A 27,669-nucleotide genomic window follows, 5' to 3' on the forward strand; every position below is an offset into this window, starting at 1 on the left:
GCATAAATAGGTGACTGCTACTAAACAACCCACAAAAGATTTTCCATGAAAGGAACTGCAGTGGGCATGAATGAAGGGAATCAAAAAGAGGCCCCATAAGCAGAGCCAGGTCAATGTTAAGATCCTATGAAGGGAAAGAGGTGGTAGTGTAGGAGGTATTAGTCACTTTATCTTTTTGACTCTTAAAAATGGACTGTGCGATCACTGTTGGAGCTAAAATAAGTGTGTTTAGGGTAATGTTCAAGCTCTCAAAAGACCAAAAAACAAGACTTTGAGTAGGAGTATAATTCCTCGAGAATGGCCTATTTAGTCAATTTTAGGTCTTAAAAGTATTTATTCATGGCAGGGTGTGAAATAAATCATATTGGAGTCATTTTCTGATCAAGCGAAATGTCTGATTTTTTATAACTATCATTGCCTGCAGATATTAAGAGCTTGTCAGAGCGGCCAAAAATGGTTTGATTTCAAATGTTGCATCTTCCAACTATTTATAACTTCTGGATATGGATCACCACTGCTGGAGCTAATAAAACTGCATTTAAAGTCAAGTTCTCATTAGGCTAAAACACGAGGTTCTGCAAATTTTGTAAGCAAGCAGCAATAATAGCAGCTAAGTGTACGCACATGGACGAGTAGTCAAAGCCTGACTTTGTAGATACAGTGACCTGTAATGGCTGTGTCTATTTACATTATGAGAATAATGAACAAAGTATTTCTACTTAGTTTCATAACATGCTCTAGTAGTTGGTTTTCAAGCCTAATTTAATTTATCCAAATCTCTTGCTCGAAGTTGTAAGTACCTGTCAGGATTCCTATGGAACTCAGGCCAAGGACTCTGATGCTAACACTCCTGCTTTCTCTTTTAACCAAATAAGGTCTGTAGCGAACCCTAGAATCTGAAGTGACTGTACAGGGGAAAAATGGGAAGGACGTCACAGAGAGAAGGAAAAGTACATGAGCATGTCTGCCCGCAGAAGTACGGACTCGCAGACGGTGTGTGGCAAGACCTCTCAGTCTGCCATGAAGTTACTGGTAACCACCATAACCCAATAAGTAAATGTGCTATTAGTGTAAATAGAGTTAAGTCCAAGGAAGAGACCTGGTCGGATGCTCCTCTCCCGAGCCATGTACCCTGGGCTGGAATTCTCTATGACTAATCTACAGATGGAAGTGCCTTGAATCAAACGGACATCTGTTTCAACAGCAGTAGATGTTTTGGGATCTGATCTGAGTGAGTTTCGGCACCTGGTGGATGGGAAAAATGCTGAAAATGCGTCTGTCTCTAGAATGGGCTACCACCAACAAGATGGCTGTCAACCTGCGTAGCGGCCTGCTCTGTTGAGCTGTCTGCCACTGTTGTGGAGGCCTTGGGTACATTTCAGGGGCTCGGCTGATGAGGATCTTTGACTCGCCTGTGGCTCTTCAGGGGAGACAACCTGCGAGTAGCAGAGCAGAGCTAGCTGCCTGTGGCGATGCTTGGCCTAAGTCGGGCAACTGGCTCTTCTGCTGAAGCTGGCCAGGCTCTGCCCCCTCCCTGCCAGAGATCATGCGGCACTAGAATTTTTGCTCCAGTGTCGGCGGTTTGCTGAGCTGTTGTGCTGGCAATTGGAGGCCAGCAGTGTGCAGGGTGCTCCTGTATGAAGTCTCAGGATCTAGGCATGTGCATCGACCTGTCCATTGCCCCAGAGGCAAGGGACTACGGTGGCCGCTGCAGTCACGATCTGCAGTCGACTACCTGAATTGCTGGGGGCTGCCTGCACTTGACAGTGGCTCTAGGCCTATGCTACACTTGCAGCACATGAATATCATGCAACAGAGGCAAAGAGGATGGTCATCTGGTTTAGAGTTCATTTCTACCTCTCCATTTGTATCTGCCTGATAGACCTGCAACACTGATTCGTCAACTGGTGAGTTTCACCCTTATTTCCATGTTTATGACTTTACAGATAGTGGGAATACCAGGATTGAAACGACTAACCTCATATCTCTCGTAGAACACTAAATATTTTGCTAATTCTGAGTTTCCCTGCTGCGCTGGGCATCTCTCTCTCCTGTTCACTCTCTGCAACCAACATCCCCTAAAACAAAGACACAGAAGACATCTGATGTAAATGATGCATTAATGGCACACGTCAAGCTCAACCTGCTTTATCCTGCCCTACTATAGAATCTGATTTACATGTAGTATAATCTGAGGCCCCTGTTACCAAAACTGACTTTAATATTTCATGTCAGAATTCCTTTAGGAAATGTCATCACTCTGTCGCAACATCAACAAATCTATAGCTGACTTTTATCAACATCTCCACAAATTAGAGGGGCATTTAGACCAACATAAAGGAACAGCAGTGGAGTGAGCTCTGGAACAAGGCATGTTCTTTGAGAGGGTGGCAGCCCAAAAGTGCACTCAAGAAACCCTCATTCGGCAGGTTGAAGATGGTGAAAACTGAAGCCGAAGCAACAATCTGCGTATCAGAGAAATTTGCTTATAGATCTCGAACTCCAAGCTCCTAATATATGTCCAACAACTTTCCTGCACCCTCCTTTCGGCTCCTGCAGACCTGGAAATATCGCATTCACAGAGTATATTCAGACTTTCAAATGCAATGTAATCTCCGTCAGATGTCCTGACCACAATTTACTCTTATAAATTGAAGGAAGAGATTTTTCAGACCGCGTAAAGAAGGCTCCATTGACTACAAGCTTGATAACATTCAGGTTTATTATGACTTCTCAAAGCATACCCTTAAAAAGCAGGCGGGATTTAAAAAGGTTACAGACTACCTGTCTTTAAACAATACTCCATACCGAAGAGGGTTCCCGTTGCATCTGATTTTTACAGATCAGGGCAGACGCTACACGGCATAAACCCCAGAGAAGGCTGAGACTCTCCATCTTCAGACTGAAACTGACCCCACCTCACCATGCATCCCAGAGTTCAGAACCACTTAAGCCGTGGAAACCCCGCCAAACCCCAAAGCGGCAACAAGCAACACAAACTGCTTAACCAGGACAGCACTGCCCGATCCGAAGATATGACAGATGTGGAGTAAAAGCTATGACCCCTGCATGACTTTGTTGCAACCCACATCATTCTGGCAAGACTTAACTCCCCATATCTCTGTGTTCTATTAGTTCACAGGATTCATTTGTAAGTTGTCCCTCCGCCCCTTGTCTGAATTTCTACGATACACTTGTTGAATTTTTCTTTCCCAGATTACGGTTTTTACTTACCACGTTTCGAACCGAAGTCTTGAATTGTAAACTGAGGTTTTTCCCCCGGCTGAATGTACACATCCCAAAATGAGGGGTAAGGTACCCGAGTCAAAGGCAGAACATACATGTACTGGTTCTTTGAAATCTTACCCTACACTACTTAAACCAGGGAGAACTTGAACAGCTATTGTTAGGGAAATCTGCCCACTGTATATTATATACCAAACAAATATATTACGAGAAAGGAAGTAAAGGCAGGTCGATTACTCGCTTATAAACTCCAGCTCCTTCAACTTACACAAGAGCAAGTTATAGTTCGGGCGCTTCACAACTAATATCGAGCTCTCTATACCCCAGGACCCGCATAAACTGAGGAACCAGACGACTATTTTTGCGATGTGCTCCTCTCGCCTCTAATGCCTGACTTCCTCAGTCATTTAGAAGAACCAATCTCCCCCCAGGAAGTAATAGCAGCAATCAGATCCTTTCCTACTAATAATGCCCAGGGCCGCAACGGGTTCCTAAATTCATTCTATAAAACCTTCCAAGGTAAACTGGCTGCTCCCTTAGCCCACGTCTTTAATTCTTTCCTACAATCTTGTGTGAGTACTGACACTTAAATCTAACAACGATCTGGACTGTACAATATACACAAATATTTTGTGCACTAGATTGGAGTGCATTTCACCTCCTTTGATCCACTGTAGTATGTTGTAGTATGTTAATAGATGTATTTGTGTTCCTTTAAACTGGCTTCATTCCATGACATAGTAGTGTTCTGGAAGGTTGGGGTTGTCACGGAAGGCAGTTTGCTTGGTGCTGCTGACCGGACAAGCCTAGCCTTCTGTGCCGCTCTGTATTGTGGGTTTGTTATTTCAATAAACTCATCTTTGACACCCACAAAGAAGTTTGGACCCTTCTTCTACATTATTGGTACCAGGCGTGGGGTACCTGTGGCTGTTTGGGTATGTTTTCTTCATATTTTTAATCTAACGGAGGAAACCCACCGACACTGACGTCGCTGTGGCAGTTGGCTGTCTGGTGTGATTTTGCGCCTGGATTTGGATTCCGAAACCACCATGCGGTCGTTGTGGTGTTTCCAATATTTGCGTTAGTCATCTGATTTTGCCCGATCGTTACCTGATGTACCCATCCCAGCCGTTCTAAAAAGGTTGGTGAAGAACGCCGCGCGTGCCACTGTGGAGTCTATGGTTACGCAGGGTGCATGGAGGATCATGGAACCTGTAAAGACGGAGACTGATGCGACATGTGATGTATTAAAAAAAACCTATGAGGGTTTTGAAAGGAGAATCAAAATTCGTTAAGCCTACCAAAGTCTTGAAAGTTGGGAAGAGTGCTGTGTTACTTTCGGGTAACTGCTGACCGGCTGCTGGAGTCTAGCCTTTTGTGCCACTCTGCCACATGGGTTTGTTACTTCAATAAACTCATCTTTGACACCCACAAAGAAGTTTGGACCCTCCTTCTACATTCACCCAACTCAAGCGGGGTTTATCTTTGGCAGACAGACAGAAGACAATATCCAAATTGCTCTCAATTTGTGCCAAGAGCTACAAATAAACACAACTCTTCTTTCTTTGGATGCAGAGAATGTTTTTGACTGGCTAGACTGGTGATACATTGTCAAGGTCCTGGACAGAACTCCTCTCAGCCCCCCTATTAAAGCTCATATCCAAACCAATTTTGGAACAATGTCAGCTATTATCAGGGTTAATAATTATAATAGCTCTTGCATTCCCCATAAGAGGGGCACCCATCAGGGATGTCCCCTCTACCCCATGATTTTTGACCTGGCATTATAACCTCTGGTCTCGAAAATGGAACATAATCCTAAGTAGACAGGGCTACAAGTAGGAATTTTATATATAAATAAGTGTTGTGTCCGGATGACATTTTATGTTTTGCCACCAAACCGGAAAACTTCGCTTCCGGCTCTGATCAACTATCTCGATTCCTTCTCTCGAATTTCCAGATTTAAAATTAACTATTCCAAAATGATCGGTCCCGAACTCCCAGATCCTTCAACCCAGGATGCAGCCTTGCTAGCTAAACTCAGTATAATCTGATCTCTCAGATCCCTTGATTACTTGGGTGTCACCATCACAGCCGGAAAAGAAGACTTGTACGCAGCTAACATTTCTCCCCTTCTGGACACTCTCTTTAAAGACCTCTATAGGTGGGGGAAATTGAAACTCTCATGGTTTGGTGAGTTAGCCACTATTAAAGTTAATTTCCAGCCTCAATTAGTCTACACTGTCCAGACACTCCCCTTATTGTTCCCATGGGATACAATAATTATCATTTGTACCAAACGCCTGTCTTTCACATGGGGAGGGAAAACCCAGACGGGATCTTATAAAAATGATGTGCAGACATAAATCGGAGGGTGGTCTGGGTTTCCCTCATATAGAGCATTATATCTGGGCCGCTCAGCCTTGCCCCTTATTAGACCTCACTAAACCTACCACTGGGAAGCTCTGGGTATAGGTTGAGGCACACTACTCAGTCAATTCCATATCAACATTGCCTTGGCTACTATATCGCCATCGTCATTCTTCATTATTGCCTGTCACATGTATCACTTTGACACGCTGGTCAGACAGCGTCCACACTTCTCGGTTGACGACACTCTCCTATGACCCTGGTTCTGAATAACCAAGTCTTTCCTCCAGGACTGAAAGATAAAGGTTTTTGTAGATATTTTACTCACTGGACTGGTGATGGTGGCTGATTTCTACATTAAAGGTGCACCTTTCTCCTCCAATGCCCTTACCCACCGCTTTGCTTTAGCTACTGACTGCCCACTATACATGCTACAATTATTACACTGGTCATCCTCACCCTCTAACCGTTCTCGGGCCCGACAGGCCCTTACACCTAATAAAGCCTACCTGAGAGATCACCTGACTAGGAAAGGAATAACTGATTTTTATTGTCTAGAGTCTTTGCCTTGAGCTGGTAGACCTTGTTAAGCTCTTAAATGGGAGGAGGAACTGGGAGTTAAACTAGACAAGATCTCTTGGTCACACCTTTGGATATGGGCTATGACCATTTCCATTTGCTCCACCTATAAAGGAAACAGCTACAAAATCCTCTTGCAATGGTATCTCACACCAGTCTAATTGGTGGCTAGTCATGGCTCAAACCTTGGCACTACAAGACTAATTATGGCACAATGGTACTCATGTGGTGGTTTTGTACTAGAGTCCAATTGTTCTGGAAAGAGATTCTATACTGGATTAGGGCAATTACAAATATCACCCTACCCTTGTACCCTACCGCCTTGCTATTGGGAGATGCGGCAAACACTCAGACTACCCACTATAGACCTATGGCGGCCAACTCCTTATTAGGCTTCTCCTCGCCGGATGAATAATAATTGCCCATCAGTGGCGAGCCCAGGTGCCCCAATGATCCAGTTGTGGTAACCCACAGTGTGGCCCCTATACTCAATGGAAAAAAACTGACAGCTTTGGTAAGAGACAAGGGCCCTAAATTTGAGAAAACATGTCCACTGTTTTGCCAATTTATGGAAACCCAGGGCACAATTGGCCAGGGCCCTGGCTGCCTTCCGAAACTTATAAACTTCAGGCTTTTGTGATCCAAACTCCTCAGAGACTTCATCTCATGAGGAAGAACCCACATCTGAGTATTTGCAACTCTCATGTGCGTAATGAATTAGGTGACTAAAACCCAAAGTACTTCTACTTACCCACGTGGACGTGGATGGTTGAGGGAGATAACCAGCCTTGAAAACCCCTTGGTGGGAAATGGCCATAGAAACTAGTGTTACACACAAAGTGATACCCATAAGCTACCAACACGATTTGGAGATTTCACTATCTCGCTGTCTCTTTTTCTTTCCTCTCCCTTTTTTCCTTTCTGTTGCTTTACTGGTAGTATTTTTTTGCCTTTTTTCTATCTGCTTTATAATGTTCTTGTAAGATCACATCAATGTTAACAGTGATCTTGTTCAATCCAGTGGACTACATACCGTATCTCGACGTGCAAATCTTGAATATATTGCACTTATGTCTATACTAAATCATCTTTCAAAGTATGAGTGATTGATGCTTTGTCTATTGGATTCTGAGTACGGAAATGTATCATGTTTGATTATCCATCAGTTAAGTCACTTAATGGATAATACTGGTGACATGATTATCATCTCATAAAGCGTGCAGCTACCCAAAAAGCATTTCCCGGAGCTGAGCAAGGGACAGCAGAGTAGATTACAAATTTTAAAAAGCCACTTCTTCAAGCCTTTACGGAATGCAAGAAGGGACGTGCAATTTCTTAAAGCAGAATGGAGGGAATTCACAAGTTTGTTGCCCAAAAAAGAGAAAGATTGTCTGTCCATCCCCTCATGCAGGTCAAGCGGAATCTGGGAACAGTGCACAAGGCCAGGTTCTGTGACCTTAACGTTTGAGTGGGCTGATGAGGCTGCACCAATTCCTGTTTGTAGCAGGGACCTGTCCCCACTCTGGCTTTGAAAACCTAACACACTGCCTTAAAATGGATATGTTATGTCTCAATGCCGCATTTCAAACTGTCTGAAGACAGCTAATGGAGGCTTGATCAATTCCTAAGTAAAGCGTTACCCTTGCCCAGCCTGGACAAGATTAGGGCTTGAATCACAGTCATTTTGTCTGATGTGGGGATCATCCATATTATCTTTTTCAGCCATTTCAGCACAGCAAAACATGTAGCTTTGACCTTCATCACCTGAGGTTTCATGGATTTCAAGATTAGCATCCAGTACAAAGCCCAGATTCTTGACTTTAAAAGACAAGGTAGAAAGAGATCCTATCATCATTTAGCTTGACGGAGTTACTGTTCATCCAAGTGGCAATGCAACTCAAGCCCAGGCTAAGATCCGAAGGTCCATGGTCCTGGACAAAGCAAACATGATTTGGGTCTCATCTGCGTAGGAGTAAAGGATCAGACCACAACTCTCCACTACATCTGCTAAATGACAGATGTAGATATTAAACATTGGACAAAGCACGGAGCCCTAAGGTACTCAGGAAGTTAGAGGCCATGTCTCTGACCTAATGTTGGCCAAGAGGACCTGAAACGTCTGATCTTTTAGAAAAGAGGTTCACCAGGCCAAGGCTGTTCCTTAAAGGCCTATTGCTACCAGTCACTCAATCAAAATGAAGTTGGACACAGTATCTAAAGCCGCACTAAGATCTAATAAAATAAGGACAGCAGTGCCACCTTCACCCAGAAGGCGTCTAAGATGGTCGGTAACTCCGAGGAGAGCGGATTCTGTGCTGTGCCCAGCCCTGAAGCCAGACTGTGAGGGATGTAGGAAACTTTGTGTCCCGACATAAGATGTAAGGCAAGCATTCACATGTTTTTCCAAAACTTTGGAGAGGCAGGGCAGCAGGGAGATGGGATGGAAGTTAGACCAAATGGTTTGGTCCAAATTGTTTTTTTGTTATGAGTGGAATGACCATCACATGCTTCCAGCTCGCCAGAATGATCCCCTTCTCAAGAAAAGAGTTAAGAAGATTTACCACCACCTGTAAAACCTTTGGATCTACTGAGCCCAACATGGCAGCTGATAAAGGATCTAGCGGTGACCCTGATTTAATGGCTTATAGAAAAGTTTGAAAAGAAGCAAAATTCAACAAAGGACATGATTTTAAGTTAGAGGTGCGATCTAATTTAGAAATGCATCTTTGAGGACGACACTTAATTATTATCTTGTTACTGGTTATAATTATCAATTTGAATGCTAGACACACAGTATCCAAATAGACGCACATTGTGCCACTTTGTTGTAGTGGAAACTAATGAAGACAGGATTACACAAAACAAATAGAGTTGTGTACAACAGGTAACAACGTCTTGTGAGTGTCAAAAGAATGGCTTCCCAGGATATGGAAGTGAAGAGGCCATGACCAGCTTCAATATGACCAGGATACAGTCATGGTAGTAGTAATGGAGAAAAAAATCTATGCAAATATACCTGCCCAGTTGATCCACAGGGCTTTTTCCAAGGACTGCAGGTGAAGTTTACCCAGATGTGCAGTTTTGGCATTTACCATGACAAACGGGTTGAATTTCAGCATGCCCCAAAATGGGAAGTCACAGCTGAGCACCTAATTGTTGACTTCCCACTTGTGGGTTTGCCGATAACTTCTGCTGAGAAGATACAGAAAGTAATTTTGCACCAGTGTTCTGACAACAGAAGTACTTGGCGCACTGACAAATCCCAAACTGTTTGCGCCAGACTTGACAAATCCAGGGAGTGGGTGCCTACCTGCTGTTGCACGTGATGCATGTTTTTCATGTTGTCTGTGCAAAAGAAAAAATTACCTTGTTACATCGTTGCTGTTGAAAGGATTGAAGCACTAGGAGCACTGCCATTAGCTCCAGTACACTGATGTACAGAAGTCACTCCTGTGTGCTCCCCAACTCAGGAGGGATACGTATGTATTCAAGGGAGTGTGCGGGGACTGACTGAACTAGAGACCAGGAGCCAGGTGTACTAACATTAGGAATACCGATTTCCTAACTACAATTAAATTCGAGTTGCAATTAGGAAATCGGTATTCCTAATGTACAAAACCTTTTATTTCTAAATAGCGATTCCTAGTAGGTCACAAATCGACCTACCTCATGAATATTAATGAAGTAGTTCACAATTTACGATCCATTAGGAATCATAGCTATCACAGAGATGGTGGCCTGCTGAGGTCAGCAGACCACCATGTCTGTGATTGCTTTTAAATAACGCAATCTTTTTTTCTTTTAAATGCAGCCCATTTTCCTTAAAGGAAAAAGGGATGCGTTTTTAAAAAAAGAATGAAACTTTGAGGTTTCATTTTTAGGGTTGAGCGCAAAAAACTCTGTCCCTGTTGTTATCTCTCTACAGGCTTGTGACCAAGCCCATGAGTTTGGTTAGTTTGTGGGCTTGCCTTTTACAATTTGCTTCCTTTCATTAGTGGGAGACATGCATACGTCATGCCTTTTCTGGTGTTTAGCCCTCCTCTAGCACACTGGTCAACTACTGAAAACATACGAGGCTTCATGTTTTCCGTATGGTTTCTGGACTACTTTTTCTCTTTATTTCACAGGCAACGCGATCTCGCTGGGCAGTAGTAAAGCGCTTTGCATGATATCGACCCAGTTACATGGCTAATTGCTCTTTTCCCGGTTACATGGCTAATTGCACTTTTGCCAGTTACATGGATAATTGGACTTTTGCCCATACGTTTTACTGCGAGCGAACTTCTGTTTCCTTTTATGAGTCTCCGTCACACTTCTTGGAGGCCGTGGTCTCGCTTCTGTGAAACTGTTTTACTTTTCAGTTCATGGGGCAAGAAAAGTCTGGTTAGGAGTTTAAAACGCGAATAGCTCTAACTCGAGCGAACGCAAGACCCATTGCATTGCAAATGCTTGTGTTATAGTGGAGTTTGCTTGCAGAGAGGGACAGTCTGTGTTGTTCTCGTTGCTATAGTCCAAGCAGTGGCAGACCAGCCGAAGTCCTTTAGAGTCTATGGATTCTACAACTTTGAAAATCTAATTCTACATCAGGATCAGTGACCACAGGCCAAGCATGCACATACTGGAATAGCAAGGAGCAGAGATCGCACCTGCCAGCTAGCCCACACCGCTAAAAGTTACAATATCTTGGCCAGTAGTTAAGATTATTTACAGTCAGAATTTCTTAACCTCGTGAATCATTCCGACACCATCCGCTCTCTGTTTAGAGCACACTTGACATCTAACTTGCGAGGCCAAAATGTAGACAGAATCGCAAGGAAAGCTCATACAAATCAGAACACTGGTGCTCAAATAACGAGTTGCTGTTCTTTAAAATTAAAAAATCAGAGGTTATTTGGTTTCCAGAAATGAACCAAATATTGATTTTGTTGAGAGACGGCACTCTCTTATGGCATCTGAAGTGACTTGAGGGATAACGTTTTTGAATCGCGTCAAAGCCAGCTCAAACATTCTCCTTTCAGAGGTCAGCAAAATGAGTACCATTACACTGAGTGATAACAGCGCCAGCATCTCACAGTTTTCGGATATAACTAAACTGTGAGAAGAGTCGTTATATAAATCTAGTTATTCACGAATCAGTACATTTCGGAATTGTAAGTGTGCCTGGATTTTTATTCTTTCTTGCTTTTTAAAAAATGATTTGGGCTGCTGAACGCAGCATGCAATTTTAGGTATTTGTAGTCCAAGTCCCAAACCCTTTTCTTCGCGTATTTTTGTATCTTTGAATAAACACAGAATGTAATAGTTGCAGATTTTTTAGAAGGGTAGCTTCTATCTGACAGGGACCCGCCTTTTTTCCTACCTTCTAGTTTTTTTTCTTTTATGGTAATGATTTTATAGTGCTTTGTTGATACCGAACCAATAAAGAGGTTTGTCAGATGTGTGTTCCGGTTACTTTCAGCTCCACATGGTTTTGGAAATGACTACACTATGACATCATTTTTGTTTAATTTCTCGCTAATTTAACCATTGAACGTAAAGAAATCCCGACTTCCTGTTTCTTTGCCAACAAGATAGCATTTATTTAGCTGCCTCGAAGAACAGGAAGATGTATACTAAAACATAATTTAACTGAAAAATCAGCCTTTGTGACACTAACGTTTATTTAGCTTTTATCTTTCAGTCTCAAGTCACAAATCCCACTACGTTCAAATCATGATTTCTCTACTTGGAACCAATTGTGTGATCTTGAGCAAAACCCTTTAGATGCCAGTGCAAACTTGAGGATTCCCTGGAAGCAGTCTACGCAACTCTGCCAGGCTGAGTGGACATGCCTTATTCATGAGGCGCTGCAGTGCCGAACCTTCGAGTCTAGGCACCTCTCCAGCGCCCTTGTGAGATGGACAGGGCGCTATTGATCACCCTGCTAAAGATAGCTCAGAGCGTTGTGACCCTACTGCGAAGAGCTCCGTGAAACCCAAGGGGTCTGTGGGAGGCACATTAAATGAGCAGCACAGGGCAGAGTTAGGCTGCAATCCTTGCGACAGTAACTACAGCAGGCTTATCAAGCCAAGAACCTTGTGTGCTCCTGCCTTAAAGTCGGGCATGTCCTTGCACGAGGATCCCTTAGGGCTAGTGGTGAGCTAGGGATGAGTGTCCAGTGTCAGGGATGTGGAATTCCTATCGCCCGACGCCCAGGACATCTTGTTTGGGGTCAAGGGCAACAAGTTTTTATGTTTACTTTGTCCTTGGGACAAGTAGGCCCAACCCCCTGCAGCACAAACCCTTTGGCTGCCTGTTTACAGAGAGTTGAGCTCTCTGCAGTTGAGGTAATGTGTTTCCAAAAGATAATGCTGTTCGAACTTGTATTTATGGTTCATTATTTGAAAGCCTACATTATTAGGGTGCGTGCTGTAAATAAATGTTTTAAGGTCACACTTCACTACTGACGTTGGTTCCAGTTCAAAAAAACAAAAACGTGTACACACGTTTGAAAAGTTTAGGCTAAGAGGCTAAGTATAATGCTCCCAGAATGCTCTTTGATTATATGCAAATGAAGTGTCATTTAGTAAAATGTGTTGATGCATGCTAGTATTTCCCAAAAATATTTCTAATGGAAAATCAGTGTAACCATTTTCAACACGATTATGGGAAGCATGAAAATAAACAAACACTGACAAAGCCAACTGATCTGACATATTTTTATAAGTCTTTTAGTTTCATCAATGCGTGTCTTGTTTTGACATGGCTTTTGTAACACTTTATTGTTGTGGGAGCTACCAGGCCCTCAACATTGTAACAAACATTGGCAAACCCCCCCCAAAAAAGTTTTTGAACTCTTAAAGCACGCGTTGCCACCAGCGGCATAACAAAGGCCCCGCAGCCGCCCTCCAGGGGGCCCCGTCAGCACAGCACCTGCCCTGAGTGAGTCTGGAGAGGGGGCTCCTCCATGTTCTTTGCAAAGGGGCACCCTCCAGTTTCGTTACGTCACTGATTGCCACTGTAGTTCCTGACACTGAACAAAACTACTTTGTGTGGCAATATGCTCCTTGTGGAAGAGCAGAATGCGATCACTCACAGTAAAGCCAGCCGAAAGAGAGAGAAATAGAAGTTTAATAAAAACAAAATGTCTTTGTTAACACCAGACCTAATTAGGGACCAAGACCCACATGTAGGTAGCTTTTTGCATGTCGCAAACAGCGACTTTCGCTGTTTGCGACGTGCAAAAAGCACATTGCGATGCACAAACCCAGTTTTGCGATTCAGTAACCTGGTTACCAAATCACAAAACGGGTTTGCGACTCGCAATTAGTAAGGGGTGTTCCCTTCCTAATTGCAACTCGCAGTGCAATGTAGGATTGTTTTGTGACCGCGAATGCGGGTGCACACCAATCGCAGTTTGCACCCATTTCAAATGGGTGCTAACACTTTCGCAAAAGGGAAGGGATCCCTATGGGACCCCTTTCCCATTGTGAATGTCACTGTAAACATTTTTTCAGAGCAAGCAGTGGTCCTGCGGACCACTGCCGGCTCTGAAAAAATGAAACGAAAATGTTTCATTTTTCGTTTTTGTTATGCATCTCGTTTTCCTTTAAGGAAAACGGGCTGCATTACAAAAAAAAACCCAAAAAACTGCTTTATTGAAAAGCAGTCACAGACATGGTGGTCTGCTGTCTCCAGCAGGCCACCATTCGTGAGGGGGTCGCAAATTGCGACCCACCTCATGATTATTCATGATGTGGGCATTTGCGAAGCCCTTGCGAATCACAGATGGTGTCAAGGACACCATCCTACATTTGGATTTGCGACTCGCAATTTGCAGGTCACAAATCTGAACCTACCTACTTGTGGCCCCAAATTCTTAAAGAAAGTCACAAAAGTGCACCCATGGTATATGTTGTACCCCTATAAAATATTTGTGAACTGTATTTTAGCGTGGGTAAATACGATGTGTAGATTTGCTCATGTGAAAATCTATTGAGCATTTGCAAGTTCATTTTCCCTCCAGCACTTTCTTCCCAACCCTGGAAGAAGTTCTAATTCTGCCATTGTCAGGAGTAAATGTCCAACCTTTCTTATTATGGGAAAATATTAGAGAGAAGCTGGTAAAAATCTTTAAAACATGCAGGTTAGTAGGTTTGCAGACTCAAAGGCATTCCAGCCCTGGAACTATTGCTTTCTGCTTCCTCCAGCCCAGTATGCAGATCTGCTACAGTGGGGATTGAAATTCCAAGTATTCAAGCCCTACTATGGTAGTAGCCCTGGCATAATCAGAGAGGCTATTAATTGCTGCCATAATTTGTCGCCACACTACATGGCACCAAAGGGACAAGTAGATCCTTTTACAGGACAAGTAGATTTGAGAAGCAACCTGTCCCCTGGACAAGTAGATATTTTAATAAATTCCACACCCCTGAGTGTGGTGACTGGATGATGCAGGCTTGGGCGGCTGGTTCGGGACACTGCAGGGTCCAGCTGCACTTTCTGTCTCAGTCAGACCAGCGGCACCAGAGCACACATGGACAGATCCGTTTGCAGACGCGCCTCCGTGGCTCGGTCATTCTTCCTTCCCTCCGGATGGCTGGGAACTCAGGCCGACAAAAGAATATCTGGTGGCAATTTCCAGCAGTTACAGAATCTATGGGTGATCTGCAAAATCTACATGGATTATAGATATCCCGAAAACCAGGGCCACTAGAATTAGGCAATTGTGCTGCCATGACGGTTTTCATATAATTATAGTTTACCAAATTTGCCCCATTATCCATCATCTGCCGCATAATCTGTTAATTTTAACCAAAAAGAAAATGTTTGTAGCTCAAACGGTTCAAAAGATACTAAATATGCAGCGACATATGTTGACCCATAGAGGCAGGCCTTTTGCAAAGCTGGACTGGTCACCTTTCTGTTGCTTACTGTCATGTTAAACTGGTACTAATGGAGTGCAACCAGTATCCATACAGTGTTACAAAGTTTACAAATGCCGAAAAAATGAAGTTGTACAATAACAAAATATGCTTCATTAGGCCGCATAATTTTGGCTTTTCCTGCAGCATATATAACTGACAGTAACCATTAATACAGGGCATATCGCTAACCGGACAGCCTACTTGCAAATTTACTCATTTTGAATCACCCTAGGAACAATTAAAAGCTGCATCATCACTGCCTGCACATACAGAGCCTGTTCTACGTCCATGTTTGCACAGGATGTTCAACCCACTGAGCTAGAAACCTGGAAGGGAGGGTGGGGAGAGAAAGTGTGTGTGTGTGTGCGCTCGTTCTTCTTAAACCCAAGTACGGCTATGTAAACATCACATATGGCAACAATGGGGATTTGTAATTGTTTTTACGTCGAGCTTAAGCACTGCTTTTCCGACATGTTTGTACCTAAGTGGGCTTTTTACCACACCCACCTTACGCCCATCACTTTCACTCGTTTGTGGTCTTTTTTCTTTTCGTTGGTAAATGCTTTACGTTTGTCCCTCCTTAGGGCAGTTTTGTTACCACCTTGGCCATCGACCCTGTTACATGGATAATTGCACTTTGGCCAATAACTTGGACTGCAAGCAAACTTTTTTTTCCTTTCGTCTGTTTCCTTCACGCTCACGGCGGCGCTTTGAATTGACTTGCTTATGTCAAATGTTTTAATTTTCAGTTTGTGTGGCAAGAAAAGTCCAATTAGTAATTTTCAATGCAAATAGCTCTAATTCGAGCAAACGTGAGAACCACTGCATTGCAAATGCTTGTTTTAAGTGTGGGCAGTGGTCCGTGGGACTACTGCCTGCTCCGAAAAAAATATTTTTTTATATTCTTAAAGGATAATGTGTTCCAGGCAGACCCCTTCCCATATGAAAATGGGTTACCACCAATTTTAAAATGGTGGTAAGGAATTACTGTTTTGCGACTGGAATTTGACGCAGAACAGTAATACATACAGTTGGAATTGCTGCCCATTTTATGCAGTCACCACTTTTGCCATGGCACAAGCTTTAAGTCTCCACAGTCCCTGCTTTTGAAGTCGCATGGGTTCAGCAGTCTGTATATTTTTTGATATTTTGAGTATCTCATCTGCTTGCAAGCTCAAGCAAGTGTTCGCCATTGAACAGAAGCCTTTAAGTATGAGGTGAGGCAAAAGCCTGAAACCCTCCGCCAACCATGACATCTCAGTATTATAATGGTGTTCACTTGTCTATCCACTGTATCCACTGCATGCAGTGGGCAGCGTTTAATAGCACTAGAGATGACTTTCCTTCTAAGACTATCTCTTTAGCCATTTTTCAGTATGTATCAGGAAGGTGTTTCAAAAAAGGTTCCATATCCTATTGATTCCGGTCATATCTTGCTAGGAGAGTCACTGGTTTTGCAATGCACAGCTGCATAGCTTTTCTGATTTTAAGTCGGAGGAATGCATCCTCATACAAGAAGTGGATTTTGTGGTGAAGTCTTGGATTCGTTTCTCTATCCTGCATATTCGCACCCTAGATTTTACTGGACCTTTAAATACGTTACTTGAGTTTTTAACAGTGGAACAAATGGAGTGATGTGCTCTGTCTTTGATAAAGTTGCAACAAGAAGTACTCTTCGTCGTCCTGATATACTAGCAGTTAGTTCCCGCTACCCTGCCCGTAACTGTGGGATTTGCAGATGTATTGTTTAAAAGCAAGGCTTTTCCCTAGACGTGGCTCTAAAGAGGGTCATCCTATGGATCTACACTATAATCATGGCAAGCACCATCCTGCTGTTCTGTGATGTATGGATCCTTATATATTGGTAGTGGCACATTGTCTATGTCCTGATCAGAGTCAGAGCGAATGGAATGTGTTGGTGACATTTGTGGAGGTGAGAAGGTTGGTGTGGCCTCAATAATTTGTGCCCTGTGTGGTGTTACTTTTTCCTTAATGAAATGGAAAATGCACTAATATCTACTGATATTGCTTCCTCAAATGTTAATCTCTGTTTCCTATATGTAGGTTTTGCAGCAGAAGACGGCCATGCTTCTGTATGCCCTGTTGTAGAATCAATACATATGATCGTGTTGGGAGCAGGGTATTAAAATTAGTTTTAATGCCACTTTGGCACTGTGGTAGGTTTGGTGTCTCAAGAAACATTCTCCCTGTGCCAAAGATCTTAAGAGTGATTTTCAACCTGGTTCGGTCTGTCAGGCTTTATTTGGTGGCGATTCTTTGGTGAAGGTGTGGCACTCTCAGGGCTGCTCCTCGTCATGAAGCAGAGGCTCCTTTGGAAATAAACACCCTTGGAAAAATTCTCTTGACCAGGACTAGTATGTTTGAGGCCAAGAGTGATGTGCACTGTCCTCTATGTGTGCCACCAAACCTTGGTGTTGTATTAGTCCTGGGCACTGGTGCAGGTTTTAGTAAGATCACTGGAGATTGTTTGCTTCAAGGGTCAGAATCCTGTGAAGAAACATACTTTTAACGTCCTCAGTGACTACGTCAAACTGAGACTCTATACCGTCCTGATGATGCATCATGGATGGTGTCGTGTGCCTAAAGCTGCAGTGAATTTTGTTTTCCAACCTGAAGGTGTCACACACAGAACAGGTGGCCTCGTTGTAGTGCCTCAGGTTACAGACATAAAACTGGTCTGACCACGGGATTTACTGTTACAGGAAGGGCAAAATGTTAATGATGTGTTCTCCAACCCTCCATCCACACTAGTCATTCTTACAGGACCTGGCCCCAGGCTTGTCAAACATTTCGCCTTCAACACAGTCCACCTAGCAAAGTATTCCCAATGTATTCCATCTATGTCTCATGGCTAAAGGTTCTCTAGTTGTCCAGCACCGAAAGTAAGGTTTCTTCAAAGTTCAACGGAAGCAGAACTGTGAGAACAGGTTCAGACTCAATTGTGGAGAAAAAAACTATCTAAGATGCAGTATGTGTCCTGATGAATTGTGGCTTCAAAGGGGGCGTCATACGTCATCTTGAAACAGAAACTCCTTCAAACAAAAACTTGCAAAGCCTCAGTCCAACACTAGATAGCAGAAGTGTGCACAGCATGTGATCTATGGCCACACATGCTGCGAACGTATAACTATACACATATGGGGGCAATTACCAGTAATCTATTGCACGTAAAAGAGTTGAAACGCTGAAGGGCATGCTACAGTTCTACCAATAAACAGTCCTGGCTGGATTGGGATCATGTCGTGGTCCTGCATAGATTAAAAATATGTGCAGCACAATATCTGTGAGCAAGGTCCAGGGGGATCGAAACGCGTCAGAAGAGGGATTATAACTGGAACTCCATGTAGTTATTGAAGTAAATACCTGACTTGGGAGTTCGACTCATCTCTTCCTTCAGTGAAGATAGAATGGTGTTAAACTTATAATTATTGCCTTTTTTAGAGTTTAGCAGATGGGATAGTCTGTCAAACAAATCCAGCAAAAATATGCCCCATCTGCCAAATTTGAGGTGCCCGCTCTATTTAGTATCAGGGGAACTGCCATGGTTCCAATGGGAAAGCCTACACTGGCTCAGCTGAAGGAAACCTTTGACCACTGGCCCATCGGACTGGGTCACTCGGATTGTCCACTCTACTTAGGAGAGATGTTCCAAAGTTATTTTGTCTTCCTTATCACCATGAGGGGCTGCCTGGCCACAGCCATTACTCCGAAGCACAGTCAGGGATATTTATTTTATTTTTCAATACTAACTCCTGCTTTGGAAACAAAAAACTTCGCTTAGCAGATGCATTTAGCATGGCCCCCACTCAACAAATTGTTGGTGCCTTTATCCGACCCACTGCAACAGAGGCTCTGGTGAAGGTACATAGATCTCCTCCACTGGGGAGATCACCAGTTATGGTGGTTGGTCCTTTGCCAGGTCAGCAAAGTACATCCCTCCGCTTCACTGGCAGATCAATGTACAGGCTGCCGTACTATAAATAAGGGTCCATATCACACTTGAGATCTTGTGAGCAATATATTTGCATTTTCAGCAGATTTTATAACTATGAAAAAGTATCTGTTTAACTTTACCTAGGGCGATCAAAGCCTGGTGAATTTCATTCATCACATTCTTGTAAAGTTCCTTCTGCCATTCATGTAGCAGCTTCCACTCTTCATCAGAGAAACAGGAGGCCACATCCTGGAATGTAACTGGCATCTGTAAGAGGAAATGTATGTGTAATCCTCTTGAACACAATATAAAATCACATGATAATTAAAAAGCTCCCTTTGTCTTTCCAGTGACAATATGGATGGTGGCAAAGTGCCATCCTTTGACAAAAAAGATAAAAAAGGGGAATAAGTGAGGAAAGACGGCACAAGTGACTGAAGCGAGACAGCAAAAGACGCTAGGAGGAGGAAAAGAGAGTGAAAGCGAGACAAAAGCAGAAAGAGGGAAACCAAGAGGGATGGGAGCAAAGACAAGGGAAAATGACAGCAGAAAGGAAATCTGAGCCCACTGAACAGTTCAAGGAGTTAAGGGCTTGCTGGCGAGATCGTTCTGCAACCTGCATTTCAGAGGTTTGAACTCAGACAGAGCAAGCTTAGTCTTTTGTTGTCTCATTGCTGATAAATGGAGTGCCACTGGACACAGGAATACTGACACAGGCAACAGTTGTACATCGATTAAAATCGCGTGTTGTTTTACAAAATTAGGCATTATCCTTCTTAATTGTTCTATAGGTGTCTGCATGTCATATAAATATGTGATTGGTTGCACCTGATCAATAAAATACCACAGCGTGAAGGCAATCTTGGACTCTCAAGTAATCCAACTAGTAGGCCAGACGCAGAGTTCACGCTAAAGGTTTATATTATATAAGCCAATTTTCTGCTGTGCCCTACTAAAATATTAATCTGGGCAAAAGAATTTCAATGCAAGGCTCAAGCCAAACTAATATTGGAAAATCACAGGACTCTAGAAAACAACTCTGACAGATTTAGAGCTATGCAAGCCCAGAACATAACCCAACAAAACTTGAATGGAGCAGATGCAAAGTTTAAAGAAAGTGGCTTACAGGACTCCCCATCCCTTTCTTCCGCAAGCATCATGGCCTGAAATAAATCAGAAGAAAATTCCAGAACCAAAATAAAGAAGAACAGCAACTCTTTGGCCGAAACAAGCCGCTGGGCCGAGAGATTGTTTTTTTCAGCATTGGGGAGAGTTATTGCAGTTCAGCCAGTTTGCCGATAAATATCTCACTGTCTTTCAGCACAAAGGAGTAACCAGAAAATGTAAATAGCCCTCACTTTGAACTACAGCTCTGAGGCCACCAAGCAACCGGAGCAAGTTAGCAGAACTCCCCTTAGAATTGCTACCTTGCTGCTTCCATCCATGCATCTATCTAGTCATTCGTTCGTTCATCCTTCCATCCACCTCCTGATATCCCCTATTTTACTTTACATTCTGCCATTCACTCATTCTTTTGTCTATTATTCAATCTTCACAATTCCATCCGTTCATCTATACATCCACCCATTCTGCCACCCATCGATACAGCCAATTTCTCATCCATCCACTTTTCCATCCATCCAGCCTGCCCTCCATCCATTCATCTAGACACTCTGCTATCCATCCCTACACTCCGCCTTCCATTCATCCATCAATCCATCATCCACTCTGCCATTCATTCATCTATCCATCCACTTTACCATAATCCACTCTGCCATCCATCCACTCATCCACCAACTCTGCCATCAATCAGTCCACTCCGTCATCCATCCATCCACTGTACCACCCATTTACTCATCTTTTCGCCCACTCATTCATCCATCCCCTTACTCTGCCATCTTTTCACCTATCCATTCCTTTACTCTGATATCCTTTCGCCTGTCCATTCACCTATCCATTCACTCCATCCATCAATCCCTTTACTCTGCCACCCTTTCATTTGCCCATCCACCTATCCATTCACTCACTCATCCATCCACGCATCCCTTTACTTTGTCATTCTTTCACCTATCCATCCACTATTCACTCATCCTTTCACCCAGTCATTATCCACATACTCATTCATCCACCCACTCATTCATCCATCCTTTCTTCTTTCCACCCTTCCAGTATGCTTTCTTTCTTTCCCTGTTCTATGCAACCAGCTGTCGTTTTGTCTTGCTCTTCTATTGACGCTCTATTTCAGCGATAATAATGAGTTTTTGTAAGGCGAGTTGCAGACAGAAGAGGCCCATAAAGAGCCCCACCCCGCTGTAGCTGCTAAAGCGGGGGTTCGCGACTCCCCTGCTTCAGCAGTATAATTGGTGCATCTGTTCTCTTCACAGGCCCACACAGTTTCATTAACACCACTTATTCCCAAATGGACAAGTAGTAGCTTTAGGGTTCACATTTAGCCCATTAACAACTACGCTAAGATCCAGGATTCAGCACTACCAGTGACCACGGCACCAAGCAAAACAACGGCACTCACAGGGCAACCAGAGAAACCGGAAGTATTGACCAGACAATGCATTAGATGACCAGTTAGTTGAGCTGAGCATCGGCTGAACAATAAGACAGGTTATACTAAAACAAAAAAGATACCATTAGTAAATATTTTTTTAAATATCTAATAAGAACACCTTGTTCGAGAAGAGGTTATCGAAGTCTATCAACCACCCACTCCTGTGTTTGTTCTAAGAGTACAGTGGTTTCTCCCTTTAAGGGTTTCAAGGTTGGTCTGGAAGTCTTTCCTGAGGCTTTCACTCTGCATTATTAACCTGTCCTATCTTGAAGGACGGGCTACCACCTCCTCTACCTGCCTCTGGAGTGGGGGATAAAAGGTGATTTTAAATATGGGCACGGGGGGGGGCTTGTTGTAAAAGCCTTGGGGCTGCTTGTTGGAACTCTCTCCCACAGCCCATGGTTTGTAAATTATTTACAGAATATAGAAAGTGTACTCTCACCCTTAAGATAATTTAAAAGAGACCCATGGAACACCATTGAAATTGTGAGGGTCCGTTTTTTCTCTAATCCAGAACATGCAAACGAGAAACAGTGGCCAAAAATACACGATTTCCTAACATTTACAAGAAATCAATTACTGGAACTTGGCACCAATAACACTATGCAATATTTCTCATTTTGAAAACAGTACCCCCATGAGTAGCACAGGAATATTTTTCAGGAGAGAAATAGGCCAAAGCCGCATTCATGTCAAGTCGTTTTCGAGGATCCCGAACTAACATTGTCTCAGCTTTGGCTTGCTTGTCTTCAACACAACACTCTCACTATAACCATAATTGGCAAAGCCAATAGGCCTTGCCTTTGGGTCCTGGTCCCTTTTGTTAATGCCTTCTGGCCTGCAAGATGATGTGCACCACGGCATAAAGCTATTTTTTTGATAAGAAAGTCAAAACGATGTGGCCGCGCAATTTCGTCATTTTGTAGGCGCGTGGACGCTCTATAATACATTTATGCCTACAAAACGATATGTGTAACTTTTTGTATTTACCGATCCACGATGGATCTGCAACCTGCTGCCTGGTCCTCCGCAAAAAAATATAAACACATTTAAAAATACTGTGTGGCTAAGGGGGTAGCAACAGCGATCAGGCATTAGTAACAGGGAAGCAGCACTCGAATTAAAAATACGAGTGAGAAACAATGCAGAGGTGAGAAGCACATGAATGCACTTAGAGGGAGGAGGGTGGGAAGCACAGAGGTGAGAGAGAGAAATGGGAAGCGCAGCAGAGAGGGGAAGAGAAGTACAAGAGGGAGACACCTGGAAAACACATGGGGGCCGATTTAGAATTTGGCAGAGGGGAATACTCCATCACAAACGTGACGAACACCCGTCCACCGTATTACGATCCCATGAGATCCTATGGGGATAACAATATGGCGGACAGGATATTCGTCACGTTTGTTACAGAGTATTCCACCCGCCAAGTTGTAAATCAGGCCCTTATGGACAGCTTAACCAAAAGGAAAAAAATAGTGCCTGAAAAGTAAGCAGGAGAAGCACATCGAAAAGAACCGATGCTCTAGGGGATGGACAAACAAAAAGAGAGGGAGGAAAACACACAGAAGGTAATAAATAAAAAGCAGGTAATTGAGTATGACAATAAAGCAAACAACTGGTAATCAATGGACGGGCTCTGAGCCCACTTTAAGCAGTCAGTAGGCATTTTTGCAACCAGTAAATGAGACCTAAAAGGGTTTAGGAACCCAGCCCTGCATCAGGAAAGCCATCAGCAGAGGAGATTCTTGACCCAGGATATGTACTAAGCTCAGTTCGTCAGAAAGAGAAGAAGCACTGAGGGTATGAGTTTATAGCAATAATCTACTAGATACTTGCCTTGTTTTGGTGCCCTGTGAGTATTAAATATAGCCCCGCCCTGCACTGGAAACTCCTCTTGACCCTTCCGCCAGACAACGCTAGGATGTGCCACACATCAAGAAAATCCAAAGTAGAAAGAGGACAACATGCTGACTGCTTGTCATCTCATCTGCATTGAACGAAATGGACATTTTGAATGTATGATAGAACAACGCATACGGGAACCACGCCTGCCTTAACAACGCAGTCGGAACAACAACCTCATCGTTTCCACGCCTGCCTTTACCACGCATGCCTTTACAATGATTTTTCGTTGTGAAAGCATGCCTAGTAAAGGCATTTGTGGGAACGGCAAGCGTGGTTCTACCACGCCACCCCCCCCAACCGCCCTAAGGAAAAAAAAAAAAAAACTCACCCCTAATACTTAAATTACCCCCACCCGTTCTAAAAACAAAACTACCCCAACCCCCCCAAGGCCCAAAACGACCCCACCCCAATGCCTAAACTACCCTGACCCCCCCCACCCGCCCTAAAAACAAAACTACCCTGACCCTCCACACCCACTCCTAAAAACAAAACCACTTTGACCCCCCGCCCGCCCTAAAAACAAAACTACCCCACCCCTAAAAACAAAACTACACTGACCCCTCGCCCCTGCCCCTAAAAAGTGAACTATCCCCAACACCCCACCCACCCTGAGCCCTAAAACCTTCCCGACCCCTCCACCGCCCTATAAACAACTGACTCCCCATCAGCCTTAAAAACAAAACTACCAGAGCCCCATCCCCTAAAAACAAAACTAACCCAACACCGCACCTCGCCCCTAAAAAAAAAACTACCCCACCCCTAAAAATAGAACTACCCGACACTCCCACCCACACTGAGCCCTAAAACCTTCCCCGACCACCCCACCCACCCTAAAAACAACCAACCCGCTCTAAAAAACAAAATTACCCCAGCGCCCCCACCTGCCCTAAAACAAAATTACCCAACCCCAGCCCATAAAAAATAGCCCAGCCCCTCACCCAAAGTCCTTAATCCACCCCACCCCTAAAAACTAACACAGAACCCTGTCCCAGCCCCACTTACCATGACCAGGCCCTCTCCCGATCCCCCCCCAAAAAACCATCCCCCACCCATAAAAAAAAATAGCCCAACCCCCCACTCCAAGCCATTTATCCACCCCCACTCCTAAAAACTACCCCCAACCCTACGCAACCCCCCACCCTAAGCCCTGCCCTAAAAAAAAATCCCAAACACCCCCCACCCCACCTCTAAAAAGAAATAGCCCAACCCCCACCCCAAGCTCTTTATCCACCCCCCTAAAAACGACCCCACTTACCTGACTGCATCCTCTTCCCGAACTACTCTGCCTTTAGCTCTGCCGTAACCACACATATGCGTAGTTCAGCAAATGCGTGGTTAAGGCAGAGAAAAGGCCATGCGTTGTTCCAGCAAACGTGGTTACGCTTGCTTGGGACACGCTCACGTAGTTCCCAAAGCGTTGTTCAGGCCGTTTCCCCTCAATTTTACTTCAGATCCTCAGATAAATTATTTTTAAACATTTGCAAACATCTCCCACACGTTATAATTCAGGGGCTCTATTTAGCTCCTTTAAAGTCTATGCTGCAGGTTTAGCTCTGAAAAGGAACACTTTCTGATGGGTGGTGATGAGGTAGGAGCAATAAAATACAAGTTTGGAAAAGCGAATTGTGAGCATACATGTAGTAGCACAAAAAAGATTTAAACTCAAAAGACTTCACATTCGTCAAAAGTATGCCTGCGCTTTGTACATGTGTCACCTAAAAGCCACTGCTTTGACTGCTGCTGTAATTGATATCCTCGTAGTGCTTTACACATGCATACGCACTCAGGACAGGGCAACACGCTTTATGATGCACTGCACTGTGTATGTGAATATACACATGCAGTTCTACTAACATAGTAAGTTCACAATTCTGTTCTTGGTGCTCTGTAATACACCACTGCATGTGACATGCGTGCCCTCGAATTCACAACATGCATTTACAATATGCATTTACCATTATTTGTATAATCTGTTCAAAACAAGCATGTGCCCTCGGTATGCACAGTGCTGTGCAGTGCCTTGTGCCATTTACAGCTCGAAGAGTTTTCAGATGTTGAACACGTTGTATATTTTACGAAGCACTGGAACAGTAAGTGTACAACAAGGTGTGCATTGGAAATCGAGCTGTACTATACACAGTACAATATCACCTGACACAAAGCACTATATACATTTTCGAGGGTTCATAAAAACATCACAGATTTGTATAAAGAGCTGATAAGGTGCTTTCCGTGATGACATGCTCTCTGTGATCCACTGTACATGCACTTGGTGCCACAAAATGAAGTGCAGCATGTGGCATAGAGCTCTTTATGTGCACTCTGATATACACAAGATGGGTAGCAATGATATGTCTAGCGTGTGCCTGCATACCTGAGGACCTGGCCATCACTTGGAGCTGCACGGCGATGTATGTAACCTTAGCACTTGATACAGAGAGCTCAAATGGCCCTTGGGAATACAACACACTGATTCTGTTAATAGTCCTTATCTTATGCACATATGGATCAGGAGCCGGTGTGAGCAAGCCCGTGCCATTTGTTCCATGTATAGGCACCTGGAATGAGCACACCAGCTGTACCATCAGATTCTGCTGAAAAAAAATATATACTCTCCTAGAGTGCTTAAACAACAAGAAAAAAGTATCACCTGAAAAATCGAGCTGTGGAAGGCCACAGTAATGCATCCATGCCCCAGGGAAGGGACAAATACAAGTAGAGGAAAGCCCACACAAGCTAACGAATACCGAGCAAGCAAATGAGATTGACACTGACGCCAAACAACTGTAACCAATAGGGGGGCTCCAAGTCCACTGTAAGCAAACAACATATCTTGCAACAGACAGCAAAAACACTTTCTAGTAGACAAGACCTTAAAAAGAGGACCATTTTTTATAAGTAGACGTATGGCAATGCAAAAAGGTAGGGTTATGTTTTTTTACCATGGGACACAAATCCAGTTGTTTTCTGGCATGAAAATACAAGAAAAGTGAGATTTTTTATCCAGAGTTTGATGTTTATGAGGCATTCTGAGTAACGAAATGTGCGAGTAGTGAAAGGCAGGGAAGTCACATCTCCTTAGATTTCAGGGAGCCTCTAGGTTTGAAAAATGTCTGGGGTTGGGAGGATTCCCTGTGTGCCAGAAGACCCTTGGCTTAATACTTAAGTCAACCACCACCACAAACTGAAAATGTATAAGCTCCTCAGAATGTTACTGATTTGGACTCATTTCTGTCCCACACAATTGCCCACAAATCATGTGCCATTTATCACCTAAGGTGTTGCAAAATAGGATGGGAAACTATTGACTTTGACCACAAATTCTATTGTTTATCAGCACATACATGTGATGAACCTCTGGCTATTTAGCCAAAGTTTTGTGTTTGTAAGATATCTTCAGTTACAAAATAGGTGGGATCTACAGCATAACTCAGCAAGGCAGGAGAAATGTGAAGCCTCAATATAATTTCTGGGAACAAAAGTTATAAATGTTTAAGCATCCACTGTCAAAAAGGTCTTAACTGTAAATCAACGGGGAATTATTGGAAAGAGAATCTGAGAATCTACTAAACACACATGTACAGGGGAATAGCTGATAGATCCTTATTGGATTTAATATGGTTGCCATGCAGCCATCGACCCCCTGAATGTATAATATGGTCCTATCACAAGTACACTGATAAAAAAATCGGAGACGCCATAGCCTTTTATAGTGATATTTGTGTTTTGACCAGTGAGACGCCATAGCCTGTTGTAGTGATATTTGTGTTTTGACCAGTGACTCCGTGTCGCACCACTTTGGACTTGGCTTAGCTGTCAGTGTTTTGACTACTGACACCGTGTCGCACCACTTTGCACTTGGCTTAGATGTCCACCGTCACATTAGCAGTCATAAGTTACAGACTCCATTTTGTATTCAGCTTAGCCTTAGCTTCACCGCCATGTTAAAAGTGCGAGTATCTTTCCATACAAAACATGTTATGCAACGTATTTTCTATTCTGCGTGTCTGCATGTTCTTTTCTCACCAAAGGGTTAGGACATAACGTGGACTAGTCATTCAGTCAGCACAATAAGGATGTACTAGAATGATGTTTATGATACAGCAGGGAACAGCTTAGGCTTGGGAAAGACACCTTGGGAAACT

The 27,669-nt window shown here is 43.5% G+C and overlaps 1 protein-coding gene across 2 annotated transcripts in view; it reads right to left on the minus strand.

The window, feature by feature from the left end:
* Positions 1–27,669, minus strand: part of LOC138299002 (zinc finger protein 182-like) — a 146,610-nt gene that overhangs the window by 65,230 nt on the left and 53,711 nt on the right. For both annotated transcript variants that reach the window (XM_069236919.1, XM_069236920.1), the window contains exon 2: positions 19,197–19,323. In XM_069236919.1, the coding sequence (XP_069093020.1) occupies positions 19,197–19,323 (127 nt within the window). The remainder of the gene's footprint in view (positions 1–19,196; positions 19,324–27,669) is intronic.

Source organism: Pleurodeles waltl, chromosome 1_2, assembly GCF_031143425.1.
Source record: "Pleurodeles waltl isolate 20211129_DDA chromosome 1_2, aPleWal1.hap1.20221129, whole genome shotgun sequence".
NCBI classification, from domain to species: Eukaryota; Metazoa; Chordata; class Amphibia; order Caudata; family Salamandridae; genus Pleurodeles; species Pleurodeles waltl.